Source organism: Aphelocoma coerulescens, chromosome 7 (assembly GCF_041296385.1).
Source record: "Aphelocoma coerulescens isolate FSJ_1873_10779 chromosome 7, UR_Acoe_1.0, whole genome shotgun sequence".
Classification (NCBI taxonomy): Eukaryota; Metazoa; Chordata; class Aves; order Passeriformes; family Corvidae; genus Aphelocoma; species Aphelocoma coerulescens.
The window spans coordinates 9937792-9958370 of NC_091021.1; the positions used below are offsets into that span (position 1 = coordinate 9937792).

General features: G+C 57.6%; 2 protein-coding genes across 2 annotated transcripts; both read right to left on the reverse strand.

Annotated features, from left to right (window-relative positions):
* Window positions 1-798: 798 nt before the first annotated feature.
* Window positions 799-5980, reverse strand: LOC138113330 (maestro heat-like repeat-containing protein family member 7). Its single transcript, XM_069021486.1, has 15 exons — window positions 5842-5980; window positions 5528-5591; window positions 5265-5415; window positions 4934-5082; window positions 4468-4615; window positions 4035-4222; window positions 3808-3945; window positions 3416-3530; window positions 3135-3272; window positions 2750-2926; window positions 2461-2616; window positions 2200-2301; window positions 1726-1828; window positions 1405-1461; window positions 799-1116 (listed from the first exon to the last, which is right to left on the reverse strand). The coding sequence occupies exons 1-15, from the start codon at window positions 5978-5980 to the stop codon at window positions 917-919; spliced, it is 2025 nt and encodes a 674-aa protein (XP_068877587.1). The 3' UTR covers window positions 799-916.
* Window positions 5981-14545: 8565 nt separating this feature from the next.
* On the reverse strand, window positions 14546-19709 carry LOC138113331 (maestro heat-like repeat-containing protein family member 7). Its single transcript, XM_069021487.1, has 15 exons — window positions 19589-19709; window positions 19275-19338; window positions 19012-19162; window positions 18681-18829; window positions 18215-18362; window positions 17782-17969; window positions 17555-17692; window positions 17163-17277; window positions 16882-17019; window positions 16497-16673; window positions 16208-16363; window positions 15947-16048; window positions 15473-15575; window positions 15152-15208; window positions 14546-14863 (listed from the first exon to the last, which is right to left on the reverse strand). The coding sequence occupies exons 1-15, from the start codon at window positions 19707-19709 to the stop codon at window positions 14664-14666; spliced, it is 2007 nt and encodes a 668-aa protein (XP_068877588.1). The 3' UTR covers window positions 14546-14663.
* Window positions 19710-20579: the final 870 nt, after the last annotated feature.

Consider the following 20579-nt stretch of genomic DNA (forward strand, 5'->3'; position numbering starts at 1 on the left):
GTAAGGACAGCAGTAGAGAAAATAAAAAATCTTTCTACCTTTCTCGACTATGGATTACGACTGGTGTGGCTTTTATGTCCGCCTCGGCAACAGCCACATGTGGTGACCCCGAGACGTGATTCAAAGAGCCTGCCTGGAGAGCAGAAAGCCTGCGTGGAGAGCAGGGGACGTGGATTCAACGGGAAGGAGAGTAGCAAAGAGAGCTACCAAGATCTAGATCGGACTGCAACCTTTTAAAGGTGAGCCCGTTGATAACAAAATGGGAGCAGATGCATCCCAAGAGGATGACTAGTGTGGCTTTTATGTTTGCCTCAACAACAGCGACACCTTCCCACTGCCTTGTCCCTTCAGGGCCTCCGCAGCACCTCATCCCTTCACGGCCTCCCACCGCCCCGTCCCTTCAGGGTCTCCCCCAGCCCAGCCAACCTGCCCGGCAGCGGCACAGCCCCGACAGAGCTCCAGAGGAGCTGGGTCAAGAGGCACCTCGGAGCCCTCAGCAATCCAGCCAGCAACACGCAAGCAGGAGGACACAGATGGTGGTTCCTGCCTGGGACAGGGCTTGTGGCCATCTCCAGGCACCAGTCCCACAGGGATCCCCGCAGCTCCAGCCCCTGCCCACCCGCTCTGTCGGCAGCGTTAAGGCTCCAGCACAACCACCAAAGGCCAAGGGGCTTTTCTGGCCATTTTCCCTTCCATGCTGCAGGCCTGGGCAACTTGCTGAGCACAAGCAGCTTTTTTCCCTCTTCCCCTACGTCCTGCGGACACCGGGCACCAAAAGAAAGCTCCTGGGAGTCTGTGTATTGTAACACATTCTATATTTACATGCTAAGAAAAACGAAAAGAAGAAAAGAACAATCTTCAAGAAAAGAAAAATCCCTGAAGGCTCAGGTGGCCCCGCCAGACAGAACCTCCCAGATCAGCTCTCCGCAGAGCTCCAGCAGTGCAGCCAGCCACAGCCCCACAGACGAGGCCGTGTCTTGCATGCCCTGCGGAGTCGATCTCGGAGCTTCGGGAAGATGGAGTACGGAGCGCTCTTTGCTGCTCTGAGGACGTACAATGTTTGAGCTGCCAGCCTTGAGACAGCAGGGCTGATGTCATCTGTCATGTCTTCAAGGGCTGGAAGAGAGAGGAACAGAGCCACGGTCAGAGCCCAGATCTGTGGGGACACGAGGAAGTGCCCCTGGCCAGGGCCATCCCACCCACTCTTGCCATGGCCAGGAGGGAGCAGGAGCCAACGGGAACAGCCGGAAGGTGCTGGCCACCGATCCCCACATGTCCCTGAAACCTCTCTGTGCTCTGCCCACGCCGCCCCTCGTCCGCACAGGGAGCAGAGCCCTCCGCAGCCGGGCAGGGATTGCAGCTCCCCCCGCCAGCCCCCGCTGACAGCCCGCTGCCCTCACTCACCCTCACAGATGAGCTGGAGCTCTTCCTTCTGCCGCCTCAGGTGCCGCCCGGCGATCCCTGGGAACACAGAGCCTGTCACGGCCCCAAGCAGCACAACTGCCCCACACGGGCGCTGCCAGCCCTGTGGCCACACGCCCTCCTCCCCGGCGGGGCTCAGCCCGGGCCCCTGCCGCATCCTGACGCCCGAGGGCACGGCTGCGGGAGGGCGGCAGCACCCACGGCCCCGGGCCCGGCTCCCGCTGCAGCCGGGGCAGCAGCCGGGCTGGGGCCGAGCTGCGGCGGGGCGGGGAGGCAGGGAGGGGCCCCGGCCTCGGGGCTCACCAATGAACCTGACGGCCGCCTCTCGTAGGGCCGTCTGTGGGCTCCGCAGGTACGGCAGGGCCCGGCGCAGGTGCTCGGCCGCTCGGCTCCTGTCCTCTGCCAGCTGCAGAGAGGGCACGGAGGGAAGGCTTGGCGCGGGCTCTGCCCCTCGGCCGGGCGCTCCCTGCGCCCAGCACTGGCTTCCCCTGCCCGCACAGCCCCGAGGCCCGGCCGGCCGCCCCTTTGGAGGGGGCAGAGGGCCGGGTGCTGCCGGGGGAGCCGCAGTTTTACCCCGCCCCACAGCCCAGCTGGGTCGGCGCTCCATGGGCACCCACCCGGCTCGGGGCCAGAGAAGCCTGGGGAAGAGCTCCTGGGGAAGGGAGCAGCGTGTGGGGCGCAGGCTGGAGCCCCTGGGTGCAGCACTGGGCAGGGCCACAGCTGCCAGCCCAAAACACGGGGCCCCGGGGGCTTCTCCAGGCTGCGGCTGGGGCTTACCAGGCCCTCGCCAAACCTCCATGTCTGATCCAGCTGCAGCATCTGTTCAAGATCCCTCCTCTTCAGGAATCTGGCAGCACAAAGCAGCGTTTCCCGAGAAACCTGGAGAGCAGCAGAGAGCCAGAGGTGGCACCAGAGCCCAGGGCACAGGACCAGCATCCCTGTGCCAAGGCCAGGGGGAAGCTGCAGTCCACGAGGCGCCAGAGCAGGAGGCAGCCGAGCCTGCTCCCAGGCTGCCACCAGCAGCCCATGAGCCCTTACCTCTGCCACGTGCTGGCTCTCATCATGGCAGTGGAAAGAGAGTGGGAGCAGGCTCTGGCGCACGTGTGACTTGAGGGCCTTTTTTCTCTTTCGCATTATTAAATCCATCACTTCTCGGAAGACATACATGGAGCACATCTGCACCTGGCTATCATCCTGTATAAAAGGAAGAAGCAAGGGCCTCAGCATCGGCTGCTCCAGGCCCACCTGGGCACAGGCCTGAAAATCCACAGGGCACAAAGTGTCCGGACAGCACCCAGTGGCCGTGGCTGGGGGCACAGAGCCTTACGTTGTCAAAGAGTGGCACAAGAGGCTCAGCCAACTGCAGGGCGACGCGGCCGGGTAGCGGGTGGGCATTAGCCAAGAACAAACGGCTGAGTACAATGATGCTCATCCTAACCACACCGCTATCATTTTCCCGCACGAACTCCACGAGGCTTTCAGTCAGGCTCCACATTTTTTCAGCCTGCATGGAACACAAGTCTGGGCAACCCCACCCTGCTGCTGCCGGGCCCAGATGCCAAAGGCCTGTCCCGAAACACGCGGGCAGCTGAGGTGGGAGGGAGGAGAGCTGGGAGCAGCTGCCTCAGCTGCTGAAGCCCAGCCAAGCCCAAGGGGCTGCGTTCCCCAGCCCCATGCTGCCAGTGGATCTTCAGCCACTGCTCCCTTCTCACCAGCGAGGGATCATTGCTGAGCACCATGAGGCCACTGAGCGCCAGGCGACGCCTCTCCCTGCACTCGCTCCGCAGGTTCTTTAACATGATCTCCAGGACGCTGTCACCGCATTTACTCAAGTCCAGACACTCCAGGACCTGAAAGGCACAGGGCAGTGACAGGGGACCCGGGTGGCAGGAGCCCAGAAGTGCACAGGGCTTGGCCCAAGCAGCAGCATCGGGCACGGGCACTGTCCCAGGCGGCTGCAGCTGCAAGAGGCAGCGCTGGCCATCAGGCTCACCTCAACGAAGAAGGCCAGCGTGAGCAGATACCAGCGTGACCGCCTCCTCCTGAGCAGCCCGAGCAGGTGCAAGGCGATGCGGGAACACAAGTGGGGCAAGCCACTGCGCATCTCCCTGGCAGGGGGAAAAAGGCACCAAGACCCTGAGCTGGACGGGCAGACCTCTCCCAGGACTGACTCACAGAGGTCTGATCTCTCCCCAGCACCCTGCGAGGGGACGTGGGCCCTTTGGGAGGCGGCCGCTCCTGGGCACCCTCCTCTCCCAGCCTTTTGCAGTCTGCTCGGCCATCCCTCGGTGACAAGGCCCCCTCGCCCACAACCACGGGGACTGTGTGGGGCACGCCGGGCACAGGGCACAAATGCCAGGGGCGGCGGGGAGGAGGGCGTCTCACCTGGCCAGCAGACCCACTGCATAGTGCTGTGTGTCAGGACAGAGCAGTGTGTCCCAGCCATGCTGGCGCTCCATGGCCACCACCACATCCTCATACTCCAGCCGACGGAGCAGGGCCTCCAGGGTCTGCACTACAAACCTGTGTGCAGAGCAAAGCCCAGGTCAGGCTGAGAGCACTGGCTCCTGCTCTGGGGACATGGGAGGGACAGGATGACTGGGATGGAGCACCTGTTGGGATTGGTGGGAAGGCGGTGTTCCTCCCGGCATGCTCTCCAGAAAGTATTAACCTTCTGTGGCATCTGTTCTGTGCTGAAGAACACTTGGAAGAGCAGATGCACAAAGAGACGAGGGAAATACAACATCGCTTCTTGTGGCCAGCAGGGCCCCTGGAGGATCTTCCACATCACCAGAGTTGCCTGCAAAGGACAAATCCCCCTGAGACAGCACTCAGTGCCCAGGTGTCCCTGTGGCAGGGCCAGAGCATGGAAGGGAGAGGCCAGGGGAGATGCAGGGGGAGCACCGGGCCTGGTGCCTCTGAACCTGCCCCTAGCCCAGGTTTCAGCCCAGCGCCCGAGGCAGGGAGATGCAGGGTGGGAAGAGGATGGAGAGCTGCTGGAGAGGCGACCTGGAGGGTGAGCAAAGGCCAGTTCCAGAAACTCACAGCCAGGGCAAAGACATCCGTGTTGTCCCCATCGGAGGTGTGTGTGATGTGCTCTGGCCAGTTGCTCAGCACTTCGAGGAGTATCAGCACCACCAGCCTCGCAGTCCTTCTCGAGGACAAGATCGTGCTCCACATGGTTGTAGCAGCTCTGTGGGGTCAGAGCTTTTTGTAAGGGGGGTGTCCGCCACAGCACCGTGGCCTGGGCAGCTGCAGGGACCTGAGCTGGCTGTCAGCCCTGCCTCTGCCCACGGCCCCTCACTGGCAGCACGCAGGCAGCCCAGCCCTGTGGGGACAGGCCCCTGAGGGGCAGGGAGGGAGCATGGCAGCAGGCTCAGGGGCTGACATGCCAGGGCTGGGAAATGGAGGAGCCACAGGGCCCTTGAAGTCTCTGTCAGACACCTGGGACAGGCTCCACAGGGTGATGGGCTGGTGAGTCCTGAGCCCTCTGTGCACATGGGCCCCATACCTGTCACATGAAGGAGCCACACGCAGGAGAGTGATCACCACATCAGTGGGTTGTGCCTCTGTCAGCTCCAGAAGGGTATTGTCCAGCTTGTGCTCGCCAGACTCATTGGCCATGAGCCAGCGGTGGATGTACCTCACCATGGCGGGCACCTGGAGAAGGCACGGGGAGAGTTGGAAGCTGCCAGAGGGAGTAATGTCCCCAGCTTCTCCAGAGAGCTGCTTCCCTTCCCACCACACTGGGATGGCCTCAAAGGCTTAAAGTGACCAGCAGGCGTGGCTTGGGAGGCCATGCAGTTCCTGGGAGGATCGAACCCTGGCCACAGGCTGCTTACTTGCTCTGGACAGGGGACACCCTTATTCACAAGCAAATCCAGCATGGAGGTGCTGGCGTCAGTGTTGGAGATGTCCCCGTTTTCCACGGACCCAGTGCCCATGACGCTGGTCTCTTCCTGCCAAATGCACTTGATGAATTTGCAAATCATCAGCAGGAGAACGAAGGGCAGGAAGAGAGGGACGTTCCATGGAGAGCTCCAACGCGCTGCTCGGCTGAGCAGCGACAGCAGGCCCAGCCCAGGTGGGGATGGCTGCAGGTACCTGCGCTGCTCTGCTGAAGCGGCCACGGGCGGGGTCCTGCTCTTGTGTCTGGTCCGTGGCTGCATCTGGCAAAGAGCGAGCGCGGCCAGAGCTGAGGGGCTGCGGGAGAGGCCGGAGAACACAGCCCAGCCCTGCGCTCCCCAGGCAGGGACAGCCCCGGGATGCCAAGGGGATGGAGCACGGCTGCCGGGGGGGCAGCCCTGGACCCTGTTCCGTCCTGGCCCTGGGCATGTCCCCAGGGAATGGGATGGGCTGGGATGGGATGTGGTCAACCTGGCTGCAGGCACCAGCCCTGGGCCCAGCTCTGCCACTCACCATCCTGCAGCAGTTGGAACTGTTCCACTAGTCCAGACTCCTGAGCTGGGACAGCTCCAGGGCCTTCTTCCTCCTCCTTCACCCAGGCCAGCTTGGGCACCCTCAGGGGTCTCTGCTCCATGTCACAGACTGGATTCATGTCTACTTGCAGGACAGATGACTTGGAAAAGCTTCGAGTCAGCAAGTCCTGCAGTCGTGCCTTGAAGGCACCTGCGACAGAGAAGCCTCAGAAAGGCTACAGGACTGCAAGTCCTGCTCTCTGGTCTCGAGGGCTCCTGACACAATGACAGGAGACTCCTCGTCAAGGATTCAGGTCACCAAATCCCACGGTCTGGCCTCAAGGGCACCAGCCGCAGGGATGGGAGATGCCTCAGGAAAGCTCCGAGTCACCAAGTCCCGCAGTCCGGCCGCGAGGCCAGATGCAGGACTAACGCCTCGGAACAGCTGCGGGTCAGCAGCGAACGAGCTGGCTGTGCGGGGACTCCTCACAGCACCACTCACGCCCGTCCTGCCCCGTCGCGTGCACCGAGCACTGTGGCGTGGCCGCGTCGCCGCCAGCACCTATGTCAGCACGTGTCACAAAGGGCCCTGGGACACCCTGTCCTGTTGCATTCCATGGTGACCATTCCACACTGTGTCACAAAGGGCCCTTGGACACACTGGCACCCGCCCCTGGGACCACCCCCAGCCCACCCAAAGCGCCCCGGGTTGGAAGGAATCCCTTGGCCCGAGTGGCTGAGACAGCCTGGGACACACCAAGATCAGCCGAGTCCACAGGGCAGGACTCTCTCTGCTGCCTGGCCCACACACCCCAGCTCTGGGCTGGCCCTGGGCCAGGGCAGCTTCCAGCAAGCAAGAGACAAATGCATCCTGCCGAGAGTTGAAACACACCAGATAGGGAAGATGTGAAAAGTACGCGCGTAAAGGCCTTTTAATTCACAGCTCTCAAAGAGAGCTTTGGGGCTCGCAGCTGGACAGAGATGATCTCGCTCAGACCTCTGCTGAAAGGGGGGTAACACACTCTGCTGCAGGTGCTTGGGTTGGTCTCCGCAGGCCCAGGCCGATGCCAAACCGTCTCTTCACAGCCTTCTCCCTTCCCAAGTGCAACGGGCCTCAAGGACTGGAAGGAGCACAGGGAGCCCAAGGGAGACAGTTGCACCCACTTCACTGGGGGCACCTGGGCAAGCACTTTCCTTGAGAAGCAAGGCCCTCTCCTCCAAAGGGATTTCCCCCAAATCTGTCCATGTCCTGGGGAACAGCAACACACACTTAGGAAACCCTGGCAAGGCTGAATTACTTCCGGTCCTTTCAGAACAGGCCCTCCGGCTCGCTCTCATCTTCCCCCAGGTGTGGTCCCACGTGTCGGTTCAGGCGCGCAGCCCCGGGCCCCTACAAACACAAGCTGCCCGCTGCCTCTGCACCTGCCTCAACTCCTGCCTGCGGTCACAGCAGCAAAACCAGGCTGTTCCCAGCCAGAGAGCAGAGCCCTGTTCCCGCAGGAGGCTCTTGTGAGCGCCTTCCAGGACTCTCCGCTGTGCACGGAGCACTTCTCATGCCCGCTCTGAACACTCTTTGGACAACAGAGCACAAGCCGGCTGGCTCTGGGGTCAGCAGACCCCAAACACAGGCGCAGGAAGAAGCAGCGGCTGTTTTGCAGCCATGCCCAAGAGAGATGCGAAGGGTCCCCTCCCTCTGCTCTCGCTTGGTTGGGTTTCTGACTGGCTCTGAGGCAGGGGCTGCGATTCCTCCCGTGTGGGGACCAGAACCGCACCCAGGATCCAGGCACTGCCTGACAGCGCTCCAGACGCTGCGATGGTCGCGCCACTCTGCTGCTGCTGCTGCTTCATGTGCTTTTAGGCACAGCCAAAGCTCACTGTTAAGCCACGATGGTCCCTGGTTGTGCCCTCTTCCTGTCCCTGTGGAGATAACTATACGCGTTGAGGTGAAAGTTTCTAAAGCAGCCCATTTGGCGTTAAACACCTGGCATTAAGAGTCCTTGTCATCTCTTTGTAGCTTAATAATACTGATGGTGTTAGCCACGTAATGCCCAGGGTTTGACTTGTAGGCCAGCCCTGGTGAGGCCTGCTGCTCAGGCCTCAGCACATCAGTTGATCATCAGACTTAGAAGTTGTCAGACTGCCCCAACAACTGTTGCATATATGGTTAGTCCATCTTGAGGCAGAACTGCAAGCTGCATTCCCTGTATTGTGTGCTTGATTAAGCACACAATACAAGGAATGAAACAAGGAAGAAACAAAAAGGTAGCCGCTGCACAAAGGGAAAGGAGAAGGGCCCGTTTGAGCCACAGACTCCCTGGCGGCCACAAAAATATATCAGGTTCCCAACATTCCCATGTCTGCATTGGTACATGGGCTAATTTTCTTATCTCCCTAGTCACCTGTTTTCCTGCTTTTTGATTGTCATCAATTTGTAAGCAACAGCTGGATTGATTTTATTTCCTGCAAACTCCTCCTTCTGCCAGTAGTCTAAACCATGTGATGCTGGAAAATCGCATTCTGCCGTCGTGTGGATTGGTCATCCACAAGGTCAAGGGTTGCAGCCATCTGGTTAGTTATTGTCTCCAAGATGGCTTGCAGTCATATTATCCACTTCAAATTACAGATAGGTTCTCTGGCCCGTGATACCAATTCACTAGGGTTCCATGTAGCCGGTCCATAATGTTGTATAATTCTCTCAGGTGGCCACTCATCATCTCCCCATCTTTGGGAGCTTCCCTTAGTTAGGGAGGTGTCAAGACACCATTTTTCTCTGACCAAATCCTCATATATTTTGACTCTGAGCCCCGTCCCGGCTTTGTGACAGCAAAAAGAACAGGGGCCTGATATAGCCTGTGTAACATATTCCTGACCAGTGTGGAGGCAACCTTCGGTAAGCATGTTGGCCACCAATCCAATGATGACCTTCCAAGGGCCATGTTTCGGTAGCAAAAGGGCCTTCCCGACTTTTTGTCATCAACTGTTGGGTCAAAATATAACTTGTTCCCTGGACCTAACGGACCTCCAAAAATAGTTGCTTCACCATAAGAGTCACAATATTTGCATTTCCAAATTCCCGGGTGGGGTTTCCATCTGTAGTCACACCCCTGCTCTGTTTTGTTAGAGTCGGACCAGAACTCCTTGAAAAGGGTTCGAGTTCCATTCTGATGTTGCCACTTGCACTGATAATCATGGACAACATGTGTTTTACTTGTGAAATTGTCTCGGGGGCAACTTAAAAATAGGTGGTCAAAGAACAGATTCCTCCCCACGGCTTTACAGCCTTCGAAATCCCTTTGGTAACTGTGGTAGGGACACCTTACCCAACTACCACTGGTGAGCTTAACATGTGTTTGATTCTATCTACCTTGGTATTTGGAACAATCATAAGGAGGGCAATCCTAGTGGTCCAACAATCAAAACCCAAAGTCCTTTCACAAACACTTTCTCCCACTCGAACCCCATGTCCTTATGTCCGATTACGGCAGTAGATGCCTTTCCCGGAAAGGCGTAATCGCCAATGATTGAGGTCCAGAAGCCTGTTCCTCTGTGTACATGGCTTCGTTCACTGACACACCACTTAGGTGATAATGGTTGGGCTATCTGTCACGGCCCAATCTTTGGCTCTGCCTGGGCTCCTGCAGACCCAGGAGTTGCTGAGGTTAAAGGTGGTTGCCACTGTTTCCCCTAAGGATACAAATCTATTTTCCCAGGTCACAATTTGATCCCAATGATAACACAAAATTAAAAATACCAACAGTAGTCTCATTGTTTTAGTCCTTTCTGTCCTCCACAAAGGTTGGTTCCTCAGCCCAGGCACCGTGGATAGTATCCTTTTCTGAAGGGGCTGTTGCGGTAAACAGGCAGGTTCAGGCATGCAGGGTCTGCAAGATAAAATCCTGTACCATCTAGTTATTCTTGCAAATAACATTTTGTTGTGGGGACATATTCCCTTCTTTTTTTGCCCGGGTCTTGTGATCAGAATGGCGTTGTCCTTTCCTACTGCTATTACCTCAGCCGGTTCAGGAGGGCCATTAGGCCCTTGGACCCGTATTTTAATTCCATCATTCAAGCTGGTAGATCCAAACCCTCTGTCTCCACGAATGGTGGTGACTTGAGGTGGATCCCCTTTTTTCACAATTTTCCTGTCTCCAATTGTCCTTTTACAGTGTTTCCAGATCCTGATGACTATGCCCGTTGACAGGGGTGCTTTAAAGAACACAGACACCAAGAGAAAGAATGGTCCTATTTACTATGAACAGTAAGGAGACACAACAGTAAAATGATACATTTTATAGAACAGTAAGTTTACTACGTGCTTGGCTTTAGTGACAAGCAAAAACAAGCAAGGTAATGCACCTAAGTATTACTATACGAGAGAAAGGAGAGAGAGTTAGAAAGATGCATCACCAATTGCCTAAATACTTTACCATCACCCAGAGTCCACAGTCGCTGGGGAGCCCTGTTTCGCAGCAAGGATCTGGAGAACCCTTCCCAGCAATTGGGAAAATCCTACACGCTGCATCCACCCGTAGGTGAGATTTCAGGTTTGCCCAAAACGGCGTCCGGCTTTTAAAGGCACAACTCAGCAAGTCAAAGTGACTACATTTTTAGCACAGAAGCACCTGGATCTGATGGCAGACTTCACAACCAGCCAGGGCCACAACTTGGCCAGAACTCAGACCTGGGCAGGGAGGGTTTTCCCCTCCAATACCCTACAAACAACCCTCTAGTCATGTCAGTTGGGAAAGTTTCTTAAAAGGATACATTTCTCGCTCATAACTACACAAGGTTACGTGAAAGTTTCTAAAGCAGCCTCTTTGGTGTTAAACACCTAGCATTAAGAGTCCTTCTCATCTCTTTTTAGCTAAATAATACGGATGGTGTTAGTTACAGAGTGCCCAGCATCCGTCTTGTAACTCAACTCTGGCAGAACAAGGTGACTGACTGCCTGGGGGCTGCTTATGGCCTCTGACACCCAGTTCCTCAGGGCTTCCCACCACCCCAGCCCCTCAGGGGCCTCCTGTTCCCTCGTAGCCTCCAGCCACCCACTCCCTCACACATCCCCTCGTGCCTTCCTGTGGCTGTTGCCGAGGTGGACATAAAAGCCACACCAGTCGTAATCCATAGTCGAGAAAGGTAGAAAGATTTTTTATTTTCTCTACTGCTGTCCTTACACCTCTTCACAGTGGCTGTGGCCTAATTTAAGATTGGCTGCTTAGCAAACAATGACAAGGCTGCCTAACAAACAATGACCATTCAGGCAGTAAACAATCAGCTATACAAGCAAAAGTATCGTTGCTACATATTGTCCACAAGGTCTTCCTTGTACACTCTCAGTGTCCCACAAGAAGAACATCCTCCCCTCATGTCCAGGACCATCTTCTCTTATTAATTATCTTCTTGGCCTTCTCTGTGGGTTTTTCTAAAGCTGCAAAATTTCACTGTAATATTCTCATGGGTAAACTCGGACTGGTTTCAGGTCTGACTCTGTGAGATTGTCAGTCCAGCTGTCAATCTCCTCAGGTCCCCCTTTTTTGAATTACAAAGGCAGCGCTTATGCACTTTTGCAGGGCCCTTTGCAAAAAAAGACAATAAACACGGCACACTGAGCAGGATGCAAAAAAATAACCCATAGGATCAGGCATCTGGTTTTGAGCCGATTTTTGACCCATCCTGCAATTTGCCAATTGCCAAACTACCTATTGAGCCAATCAGATTCTGATTCTTCCCGCAATTTTGACACGCTTGTTTGTAATTCCTTAATGTGGGCATGAATAGATTTTGAATGATCAGACAAATTCATACAACACATTCCATCGAAATCCTCACATCCATGTCCATGGTGCTAGTAACAAAAAATCAATGGCAGCTCTATTTTGCAGTGTAGCATGCCTTACTGAACCAACACCTGTTAATAATCCAGCTAAAGCAAGCAAAGTGGCATTAGTCTGCCAAGCTAACCAACATCCTAACTTGTTTAACAGTCCCAGTGCTTTAGCAGATGCTATTTGAGGAGAAAAGAAGGAAACAGCCCATCAAGTATCTGATGGCCAAAATTTGGTGGTGTCATTGCAATCAGGGGCAAATGCATGGATGCTGTGTTTTCCCCTCCATGGTTTATGCTGTTAAATCATGGATGTGTCAGGTGTTAACAGTGAGAGTCGTCCTAAGTTGCAAGGACCTCCCCTGATATGGGATGGAATTGCAGCCCATGCTCGGTCTCCGCAAATAAAAAACACCCCTGGGGGCAAAGCTAGAGGAACAGTAGTAGAGTGTGAAATATGTGGTGAACTATAATTGCACCAGGCACTTTCATTTGCAGATATGGGTTGGTTAGGAGAAACATCCCATACTTCGGACTGATCAGACCCAGAATAATTAAACTTAACACAAAAAGTCCGTTTTCACAGATCCTAAAAGCTCTATTTCTTGTGGCTCAAGAGTTGCAGGGGCAAGGTACAAAACCCACTGATCCCAAGCATCAGCCTGATTGTGTGATTGTAAAAGCTTGCAAACTGTCCTAGGCTTTGGCCGGTCCTCTACTGGCAAGCCAACAAGGCAGGTAGAAAAAGGACTGTCAGGAGCAGCAGTGGCTAAGCACGGAGTATCTTGCCCTGTCACATTGGCCAGGGTAACCCACACGTTGGTTCTTGGCTGACTGACAGGCCAAGCAGAAACAGCAGGCACTAAGCTCAGCAAAACTGACAAGGACCATACTGGCACCTGCATTTTTCTGTTATTCGTTGACATTTGCACTCCAGTGCATCCCAGTGCAAGCCAACACCCCTGGATCGCAGGGATATACAGTGCAATAGAGTCCTCCTTGGTCACCGGTGCTCGATGCTCTCTCTGGTCGGAGGTAGCCCGAACCACGCTGCCAAGGTCATCAGCCTGTGTTGCTGTTACCCTCAGCATCTGGCCGAACAGGCAGTGGGATATTCTGCTGCAAATCGGGACACACACACCTTGCTGGCACCCACCGTGCTCCAGTACCTGTGGAAACACAAGCAAATCCACGCCCCCACATGACAAGGTCCCAGGGGCCTTCCCACTGGCTGGTAAGCAAATTCCTTACCCATACTTTAGCTCGAGGCAAATGTATTTCACTGGTGGACTGCAAGGAATAAAAATGATTTAAAATGGAGGGATTGTTTGAATCAGACGGTATTGCCAAGTGATTTATGGTATTTACAGCTTTCAAAAGTTGGGACTGTGGGGTTTCCCCTTCCATTCTCCCTTTTTGTTTTCCTAAAACAGTTTTAAGTGTGTGATGAGCACATTCAACAACAGCTTGACCAGTGGGAGAAGGAGGAATACCAAATTTGTGAGAGATGCCCCACAAACGTAAGAAATTCCTAACTTTCTGAGAGGCGTAGGCCGGCCCATTGTCAGTTTTCACACAGGCAGGGACGCCTAAAGCACCAAAGGCTTCCTGCCAGGGCAAAATTACATCACGGGCCTTTTCTCCAGCATGAGCAGAAGCCCATAGAACAGAGGAAAAGGTGTCAATGGATACATGTACATATTTAAAATGACCAGATTCTGAAATGTGTGTAACATCAGTCTGACAAAGCTGTAGGGCCAAAAGACCACAGGTTCACACCTGAAACCAGTCCGAGTTTACCCATGAGAATATTACAGTGAAATTTTGCAGCTTTAGAAAAACCCACAGAGAAGGCCAAGAAGATAATTAATAAGAGAAGATGTCCTGGACATGAGGGGAGGATGTTCTTCTTGTGGGACACTGAGAGTGTACAAGGAAGAACTTGTGGATAATATGTAGCAACGATACTTTTGCTTGTATAGCTGATTGTTTACTGCCTGAATGGTCATTGTTTGTTAGGCAGCCTTGTCATTGTTTGCTAAGCAGCCAATCTTAAATTAGGCCACAGCCACTGTGAAGAGGTGTAAGGACAGCAGTAGAGAAAATAAAAAATCTTTCTACCTTTCTCGACTATGGATTACGACTGGTGTGGCTTTTATGTCCGCCTCGGCAACAGCCACATGTGGTGACCCCGAGACGTGATTCAAAGAGCCTGCCTGGAGAGCAGAAAGCCTGTGTGGAGAGCAGGGGCCGTGGATTCAACGGGAAGGAGAGTAGCAAAGAGAGCTACCAAGATCTAGATCGGACTGCAACCTTTTAAAGGTGAGCCCGTTGATAACAAAATGGGAGCAGATGCATCCCAAGAGGATGACTAGTGTGGCTTTTATGTTTGCCTCAACAACAGCGACACCTTCCCACTGCCTTGTCCCTTCAGGGCCTCCGCAGCACCTCATCCCTTCACGGCCTCCCACCGCCCCGTCCCTTCAGGGTCTCCCCCAGCCCAGCCAACCTGCCCGGCAGCGGCACAGCCCCGACAGAGCTCCAGAGGAGCTGGGTCAAGAGGCACCTCGGAGCCCTCAGCAATCCAGCCAGCAACACGCAAGCAGGAGGACACAGATGGTGGTTCCTGCCTGGGACAGGGCTTGTGGCCATCTCCAGGCACCAGTCCCACAGGGATCCCCGCAGCTCCAGCCCCTGCCCACCCGCTCTGTCGGCAGCGTTAAGGCTCCAGCACAACCACCAAAGGCCAAGGGGCTTTTCTGGCCATTTTCCCTTCCATGCTGCAGGCCTGGGCAACTTGCTGAGCACAAGCAGCTTTTTTCCCTCTTCCCCTACGTCCTGCGGACACCGGGCACCAAAAGAAAGCTCCTGGGAGTCTGTGTATTGTAACACATTCTATATTTACATGCTAAGAAAAACGAAAAGAAGAAAAGAACAATCTTCAAGAAAAGAAAAATCCCTGAAGGCTCAGGTGGCCCCGCCAGACAGAACCTCCCAGATCAGCTCTCCGCAGAGCTCCAGCAGTGCAGCCAGCCACAGCCCCACAGACGAGGCCGTGTCTTGCATGCCCTGCGGAGTCGATCTCGGAGCTTCGGGAAGATGGAGTACGGAGCGCTCTTTGCTGCTCTGAGGACGTACAATGTTTGAGCTGCCAGCCTTGAGACAGCAGGGCTGATGTCATCTGTCATGTCTTCAAGGGCTGGAAGAGAGAGGAACAGAGCCACGGTCAGAGCCCAGATCTGTGGGGACACGAGGAAGTGCCCCTGGCCAGGGCCATCCCACCCACTCTTGCCATGGCCAGGAGGGAGCAGGAGCCAACGGGAACAGCCGGAAGGTGCTGGCCACCGATCCCCACATGTCCCTGAAACCTCTCTGTGCTCTGCCCACGCCGCCCCTCGTCCGCACAGGGAGCAGAGCCCTCCGCAGCCGGGCAGGGATTGCAGCTCCCCCCGCCAGCCCCCGCTGACAGCCCGCTGCCCTCACTCACCCTCACAGATGAGCTGGAGCTCTTCCTTCTGCCGCCTCAGGTGCCGCCCGGCGATCCCTGGGAACACAGAGCCTGTCACGGCCCCAAGCAGCACAACTGCCCCACACGGGCGCTGCCAGCCCTGTGGCCACACGCCCTCCTCCCCGGCGGGGCTCAGCCCGGGCCCCTGCCGCATCCTGACGCCCGAGGGCACGGCTGCGGGAGGGCGGCAGCACCCACGGCCCCGGGCCCGGCTCCCGCTGCAGCCGGGGCAGCAGCCGGGCTGGGGCCGAGCTGCGGCGGGGCGGGGAGGCAGGGAGGGGCCCCGGCCTCGGGGCTCACCAATGAACCTGACGGCCGCCTCTCGTAGGGCCGTCTGTGGGCTCCGCAGGTACGGCAGGGCCCGGCGCAGGTGCTCGGCCGCTCGGCTCCTGTCCTCTGCCAGCTGCAGAGAGGGCACGGAGGGAAGGCTTGGCGCGGGCTCTGCCCCTCGGCCGGGCGCTCCCTGCGCCCAGCACTGGCTTCCCCTGCCCGCACAGCCCCGAGGCCCGGCCGGCCGCCCCTTTGGAGGGGGCAGAGGGCCGGGTGCTGCCGGGGGAGCCGCAGTTTTACCCCGCCCCACAGCCCAGCTGGGTCGGCGCTCCATGGGCACCCACCCGGCTCGGGGCCAGAGAAGCCTGGGGAAGAGCTCCTGGGGAAGGGAGCAGCGTGTGGGGCGCAGGCTGGAGCCCCTGGGTGCAGCACTGGGCAGGGCCACAGCTGCCAGCCCCACACACGGGGCCCCGGGGGCTTCTCCAGGCTGCGGCTGGGGCTTACCAGGCCCTCGCCAAACCTCCATGTCTGATCCAGCTGCAGCATCTGTTCAAGATCCCTCCTCTTCAGGAATCTGGCAGCACAAAGCAGCGTTTCCCGAGAAACCTGGAGAGCAGCAGAGAGCCAGAGGTGGCACCAGAGCCCAGGGCACAGGACCAGCATCCCTGTGCCAAGGCCAGGGGGAAGCTGCAGTCCACGAGGCGCCAGAGCAGGAGGCAGCCGAGCCTGCTCCCAGGCTGCCACCAGCAGCCCATGAGCCCTTACCTCTGCCACGTGCTGGCTCTCATCATGGCAGTGGAAAGAGAGTGGGAGCAGGCTCTGGCGCACGTGTGACTTGAGGGCCTTTTTTCTCTTTCGCATTATTAAATCCATCACTTCTCGGAAGACATACATGGAGCACATCTGCACCTGGCTATCATCCTGTATAAAAGGAAGAAGCAAGGGCCTCAGCATCGGCTGCTCCAGGCCCACCTGGGCACAGGCCTGAAAATCCACAGGGCACAAAGTGTCCGGACAGCACCCAGTGGCCGTGGCTGGGGGCACAGAGCCTTACGTTGTCAAAGAGTGGCACAAGAGGCTCAGCCAACTGCAGGGCGACGCGGCCGGGTAGCGGGTGGGCATTAGCCAAGAACAAACGGCTGAGTACAATGATGCTCATCCTAACCACACCGCTATCATTTTCCCGCACGAACTCCACGAGGCTTTCAGTCAGGCTCCACATTTTTTCAGCCTGCATGGAACACAAGTCTGGGCAACCCCACCCTGCTGCCGCCGGGCCCAGATGCCAAAGGCCTGTCCCGAAACACGCGGTCAGCTGAGGTGGGAGGGAGGAGAGCTGGGAGCAGCTGCCTCAGCTGCTGAAGCCCAGCCAAGCCCAAGGGGCTGCGTTCCCCAGCCCCATGCTGCCAGTGGATCTTCAGCCACTGCTCCCTTCTCACCAGCGAGGGATCATTGCTGAGCACCATGAGGCCACTGAGCGCCAGGCGACGCCTCTCCCTGCACTCGCTCCGCAGGTTCTTTAACATGATCTCCAGGATGCTGTCACCGCATTTACTCAAGTCCAGACACTCCAGGACCTGAAAGGCACAGGGCAGTGACAGGGGACCCGGGTGGCAGGAGCCCAGAAGTGCACAGGGCTTGGCCCAAGCAGCAGCATCGGGCACGGGCACTGTCCCAGGCGGCTGCAGCTGCAAGAGGCAGCGCTGGCCATCAGGCTCACCTCAACGAAGAAGGCCAGCGTGAGCAGATACCAGCGTGACCGCCTCCTCCTGAGCAGCCCGAGCAGGTGCAAGGCGATGCGGGAACACAAGTGGGGCAAGCCACTGCGCATCTCCCTGGCAGGGGGAAAAAGGCACCAAGACCCTGAGCTGGACGGGCAGACCTCTCCCAGGACTGACTCACAGAGGTCTGATCTCTCCCCAGCACCCTGCGAGGGGACGTGGGCCCTTTGGGAGGCGGCCGCTCCTGGGCACCCTCCTCTCCCAGCCTTTTGCAGTCTGCTCGGCCATCCCTCGGTGACAAGGCCCCCTCGCCCACAACCACGGGGACTGTGTGGGGCACGCCGGGCACAGGGCACAAATGCCAGGGGCGGCGGGGAGGAGGGCGTCTCACCTGGCCAGCAGACCCACTGCATAGTGCTGTGTGTCAGGACAGAGCAGTGTGTCCCAGCCATGCTGGCGCTCCATGGCCACCACCACATCCTCATACTCCAGCCGACGGAGCAGGGCCTCCAGGGTCTGCACTACAAACCTGTGTGCAGAGCAAAGCCCAGGTCAGGCTGAGAGCACTGGCTCCTGCTCTGGGGACATGGGAGGGACAGGATGACTGGGATGGAGCACCTGTTGGGATTGGTGGGAAGGCGGTGTTCCTCCCGGCATGCTCTCCAGAAAGTATTAACCTTCTGTGGCATCTGTTCTGTGCTGAAGAACACTTGGAAGAGCAGATGCACAAAGAGACGAGGGAAATACAACATCGCTTCTTGTGGCCAGCAGGGCCCCTGGAGGATCTTCCACATCACCAGAGTTGCCTGCAAAGGACAAATCCCCCTGAGACAGCACTCAGTGCCCAGGTGTCCCTGTGTCAGGGCCAGAGCATGGAAGGGAGAGGCCAGGGGAGATGCAGGGGGAGCACCGGGCCTGGTGCCTCTGAACCTGCCCCTAGCCCAGGTTTCAGCCCAGCGCCCGAGGCAGGGAGATGCAGGGTGGGAAGAGGATGGAGAGCTGCTGGAGAGGCGACCTGGAGGGTGAGCAAAGGCCAGTTCCAGAAACTCACAGCCAGGGCAAAGACATCCGTGTTGTCCCCATCGGAGGTGTGTGTGATGTGCTCTGGCCAGTTGCTCAGCACTTCGAGGAGTATCAGCACCACCAGCCTCGCAGTCCTTCTCGAGGACAAGATCGTGCTCCACATGGTTGTAGCAGCTCTGTGGGGTCAGAGCTTTTTGTAAGGGGGGTGTCCGCCACAGCACCGTGGCCTGGGCAGCTGCAGGGACCTGAGCTGGCTGTCAGCCCTGCCTCTGCCCACGGCCCCTCACTGGCAGCACGCAGGCAGCCCAGCCCTGTGGGGACAGGCCCCTGAGGGGCAGGGAGGGAGCATGGCAGCAGGCTCAGGGGCTGACATGCCAGGGCTGGGAAATGGAGGAGCCACAGGGCCCTTGAAGTCTCTGTCAGACACCTGGGACAGGCTCCACAGGGTGATGGGCTGGTGAGTCCTGAGCCCTCTGTGCACATGGGCCCTATACCTGTCACATGAAGGAGCCACACGCAGGAGAGTGATCACCACATCAGTGGGTTGTGCCTCTGTCAGCTCCAGAAGGGTATTGTCCAGCTTGTGCTCGCCAGACTCATTGGCCATGAGCCAGCGGTGGATGTACCTCACCATGGCAGGCACCTGGAGAAGGCACGGGGAGAGTTGGAAGCTGCCAGAGGGAGTAATGTCCCCAGCTTCTCCAGAGAGCTGCTTCCCTTCCCACCACACTGGGATGGCCTCAAAGGCTTAAAGTGACCAGCAGGCGTGGCTTGGGAGGCCATGCAGTTCCTGGGAGGATCGAACCCTGGCCACAGGCTGCTTACTTGCTCTGGACAGGGGACACCCTTATTCACAAGCAAATCCAGCATGGAGGTGCTGGCGTCAGTGTTGGAGATGTCCCCGTTTTCCACGGACCCAGTGCCCATGACGCTGGTCTCTTCCTGCCAAATGCACTTGATGAATTTGCAAATCATCAGCAGGAGAACGAAGGGCAGGAAGAGAGGGACGTTCCATGGAGAGCTCCAACGCGCTGCTCGGCTGAGCAGCGACAGCAGGCCCAGCCCAGGTGGGGATGGCTGCAGGTACCTGCGCTGCTCTGCTGAAGCGGCCACGGGCGGGGTCCTGCTCTTGTGTCTGGTCCGTGGCTGCATCTGGCAAAGAGCGAGCGCGGCCAGAGCTGAGGGGCTGCGGGAGAGGCCGGAGAACACAGCCCAGCCCTGCGCTCCCCAGGCAGGGACAGCCCCGGGATGCCAAGGGGATGGAGCACGGCTGCCGGGGGGGCAGCCCTGGACCCTGTTCCGTCCTGGCCCTGGGCATGTCCCCAGGGAATGGGATGGGCTGGGATGGGATGTGGTCAACCTGGCTGCAGGCACCAGCCCTGGGCCCAGCTCTGCCACTCACCATCCTGCAGCAGTTGGAACTGTTCCACTAGTCCAGACTCCTGAGCTGGGACAGCTCCAGGGCCTTCTTCCTCCTCCTTCACCCAGGCCAGCTTGGGCACCCTCAGGGGTCTCTGCTCCATGTCACAGACTGGATTCATGTCTACTTGCAGGACAGATGACTTGGAAAAGCTTCGAGTCAGCAAGTCCTGCAGTCGTGCCTTGAAGGCACCTGCGACAGAGAAGCCTCAGAAAGGCTACAGGACTGCAAGTCCTGCTCTCTGGTCTCGAGGGCTCCTGACACAATGACAGGAGACTCCTCGTCAAGGATTCAGGTCACCAAATCCCACGGTCTGGCCTCAAGGGCACCAGCCGCAGGGATGGGAGATGCCTCAGGAAAGCTCCGAGTCACCAAGTCCCGCAGTCCGGCCGCGAGGCCAGATGCAGGACTAACGCCTCGGAACAGCTGCGGGTCAGCAGCGAACGAGCTGGCTGTGCGGGGACTCCTCACAGCACCACTCACGCCCGTCCTGCCCCGTCGCGTGCACCGAGCACTGTGGCGTGGCCGCGTCGCCGCCAGCACCTATGTCAGCACGTGTCACAAAGGGCCCTGGGACACCCTGTCCTGTTGCATTCCATGGTGACCATTCCACACTGTGTCACAAAGGGCCCTTGGACACACTGGCACCCGCCCCTGGGACCACCCCCAGCCCACCCAAAGCGCCCCGGGTTGGAAGGAATCCCTTGGCCCGAGTGGCTGAGACAGCCTGGGACACACCAAGATCAGCCGAGTCCACAGGGCAGGACTCTCTCTGCTGCCTGGCCCACACACCCCAGCTCTGGGCTGGCCCTGGGCCAGGGCAGCTTCCAGCAAGCAAGAGACAAATGCATCCTGCCGAGAGTTGAAACACACCAGATAGGGAAGATGTGAAAAGTACGCGCGTAAAGGCCTTTTAATTCACAGCTCTCAAAGAGAGCTTTGGGGCTCGCAGCTGGACAGAGATGATCTCGCT

Bases quoted from the DNA above. Each gene is read 5' to 3' on its own strand.
- LOC138113330 (XM_069021486.1), bottom strand. From the start codon at position 5,980: ATGAATCCAGTCTGTGACATGGAGCAGAGACCCCTGAGGGTGCCCAAG. The intron at 2,927-3,134 runs GTGAGAAGGGAG...TGTTCCATGCAG, and splicing joins TCAGCAATGATCCCTCGCTG to GCTGAAAAAATGTGGAGCCT. The intron at 2,617-2,749 runs GTAAGGCTCTGT...CCTTTTATACAG, and splicing joins TTGTGCCACTCTTTGACAAC to GATGATAGCCAGGTGCAGAT.
- LOC138113331 (XM_069021487.1), bottom strand. From the start codon at position 19,709: ATGGAGCAGAGACCCCTGAGGGTGCCCAAGCTGGCCTGGGTGAAGGAG. The intron at 19,339-19,588 runs GTGAGTGGCAGA...GCTCTTTGCCAG, and splicing joins GTTCCAACTGCTGCAGGATG to ATGCAGCCACGGACCAGACA. The intron at 15,209-15,472 runs GTGAGCCCCGAG...CTGTGTTCCCAG, and splicing joins GGCGGCCGTCAGGTTCATTG to GGATCGCCGGGCGGCACCTG.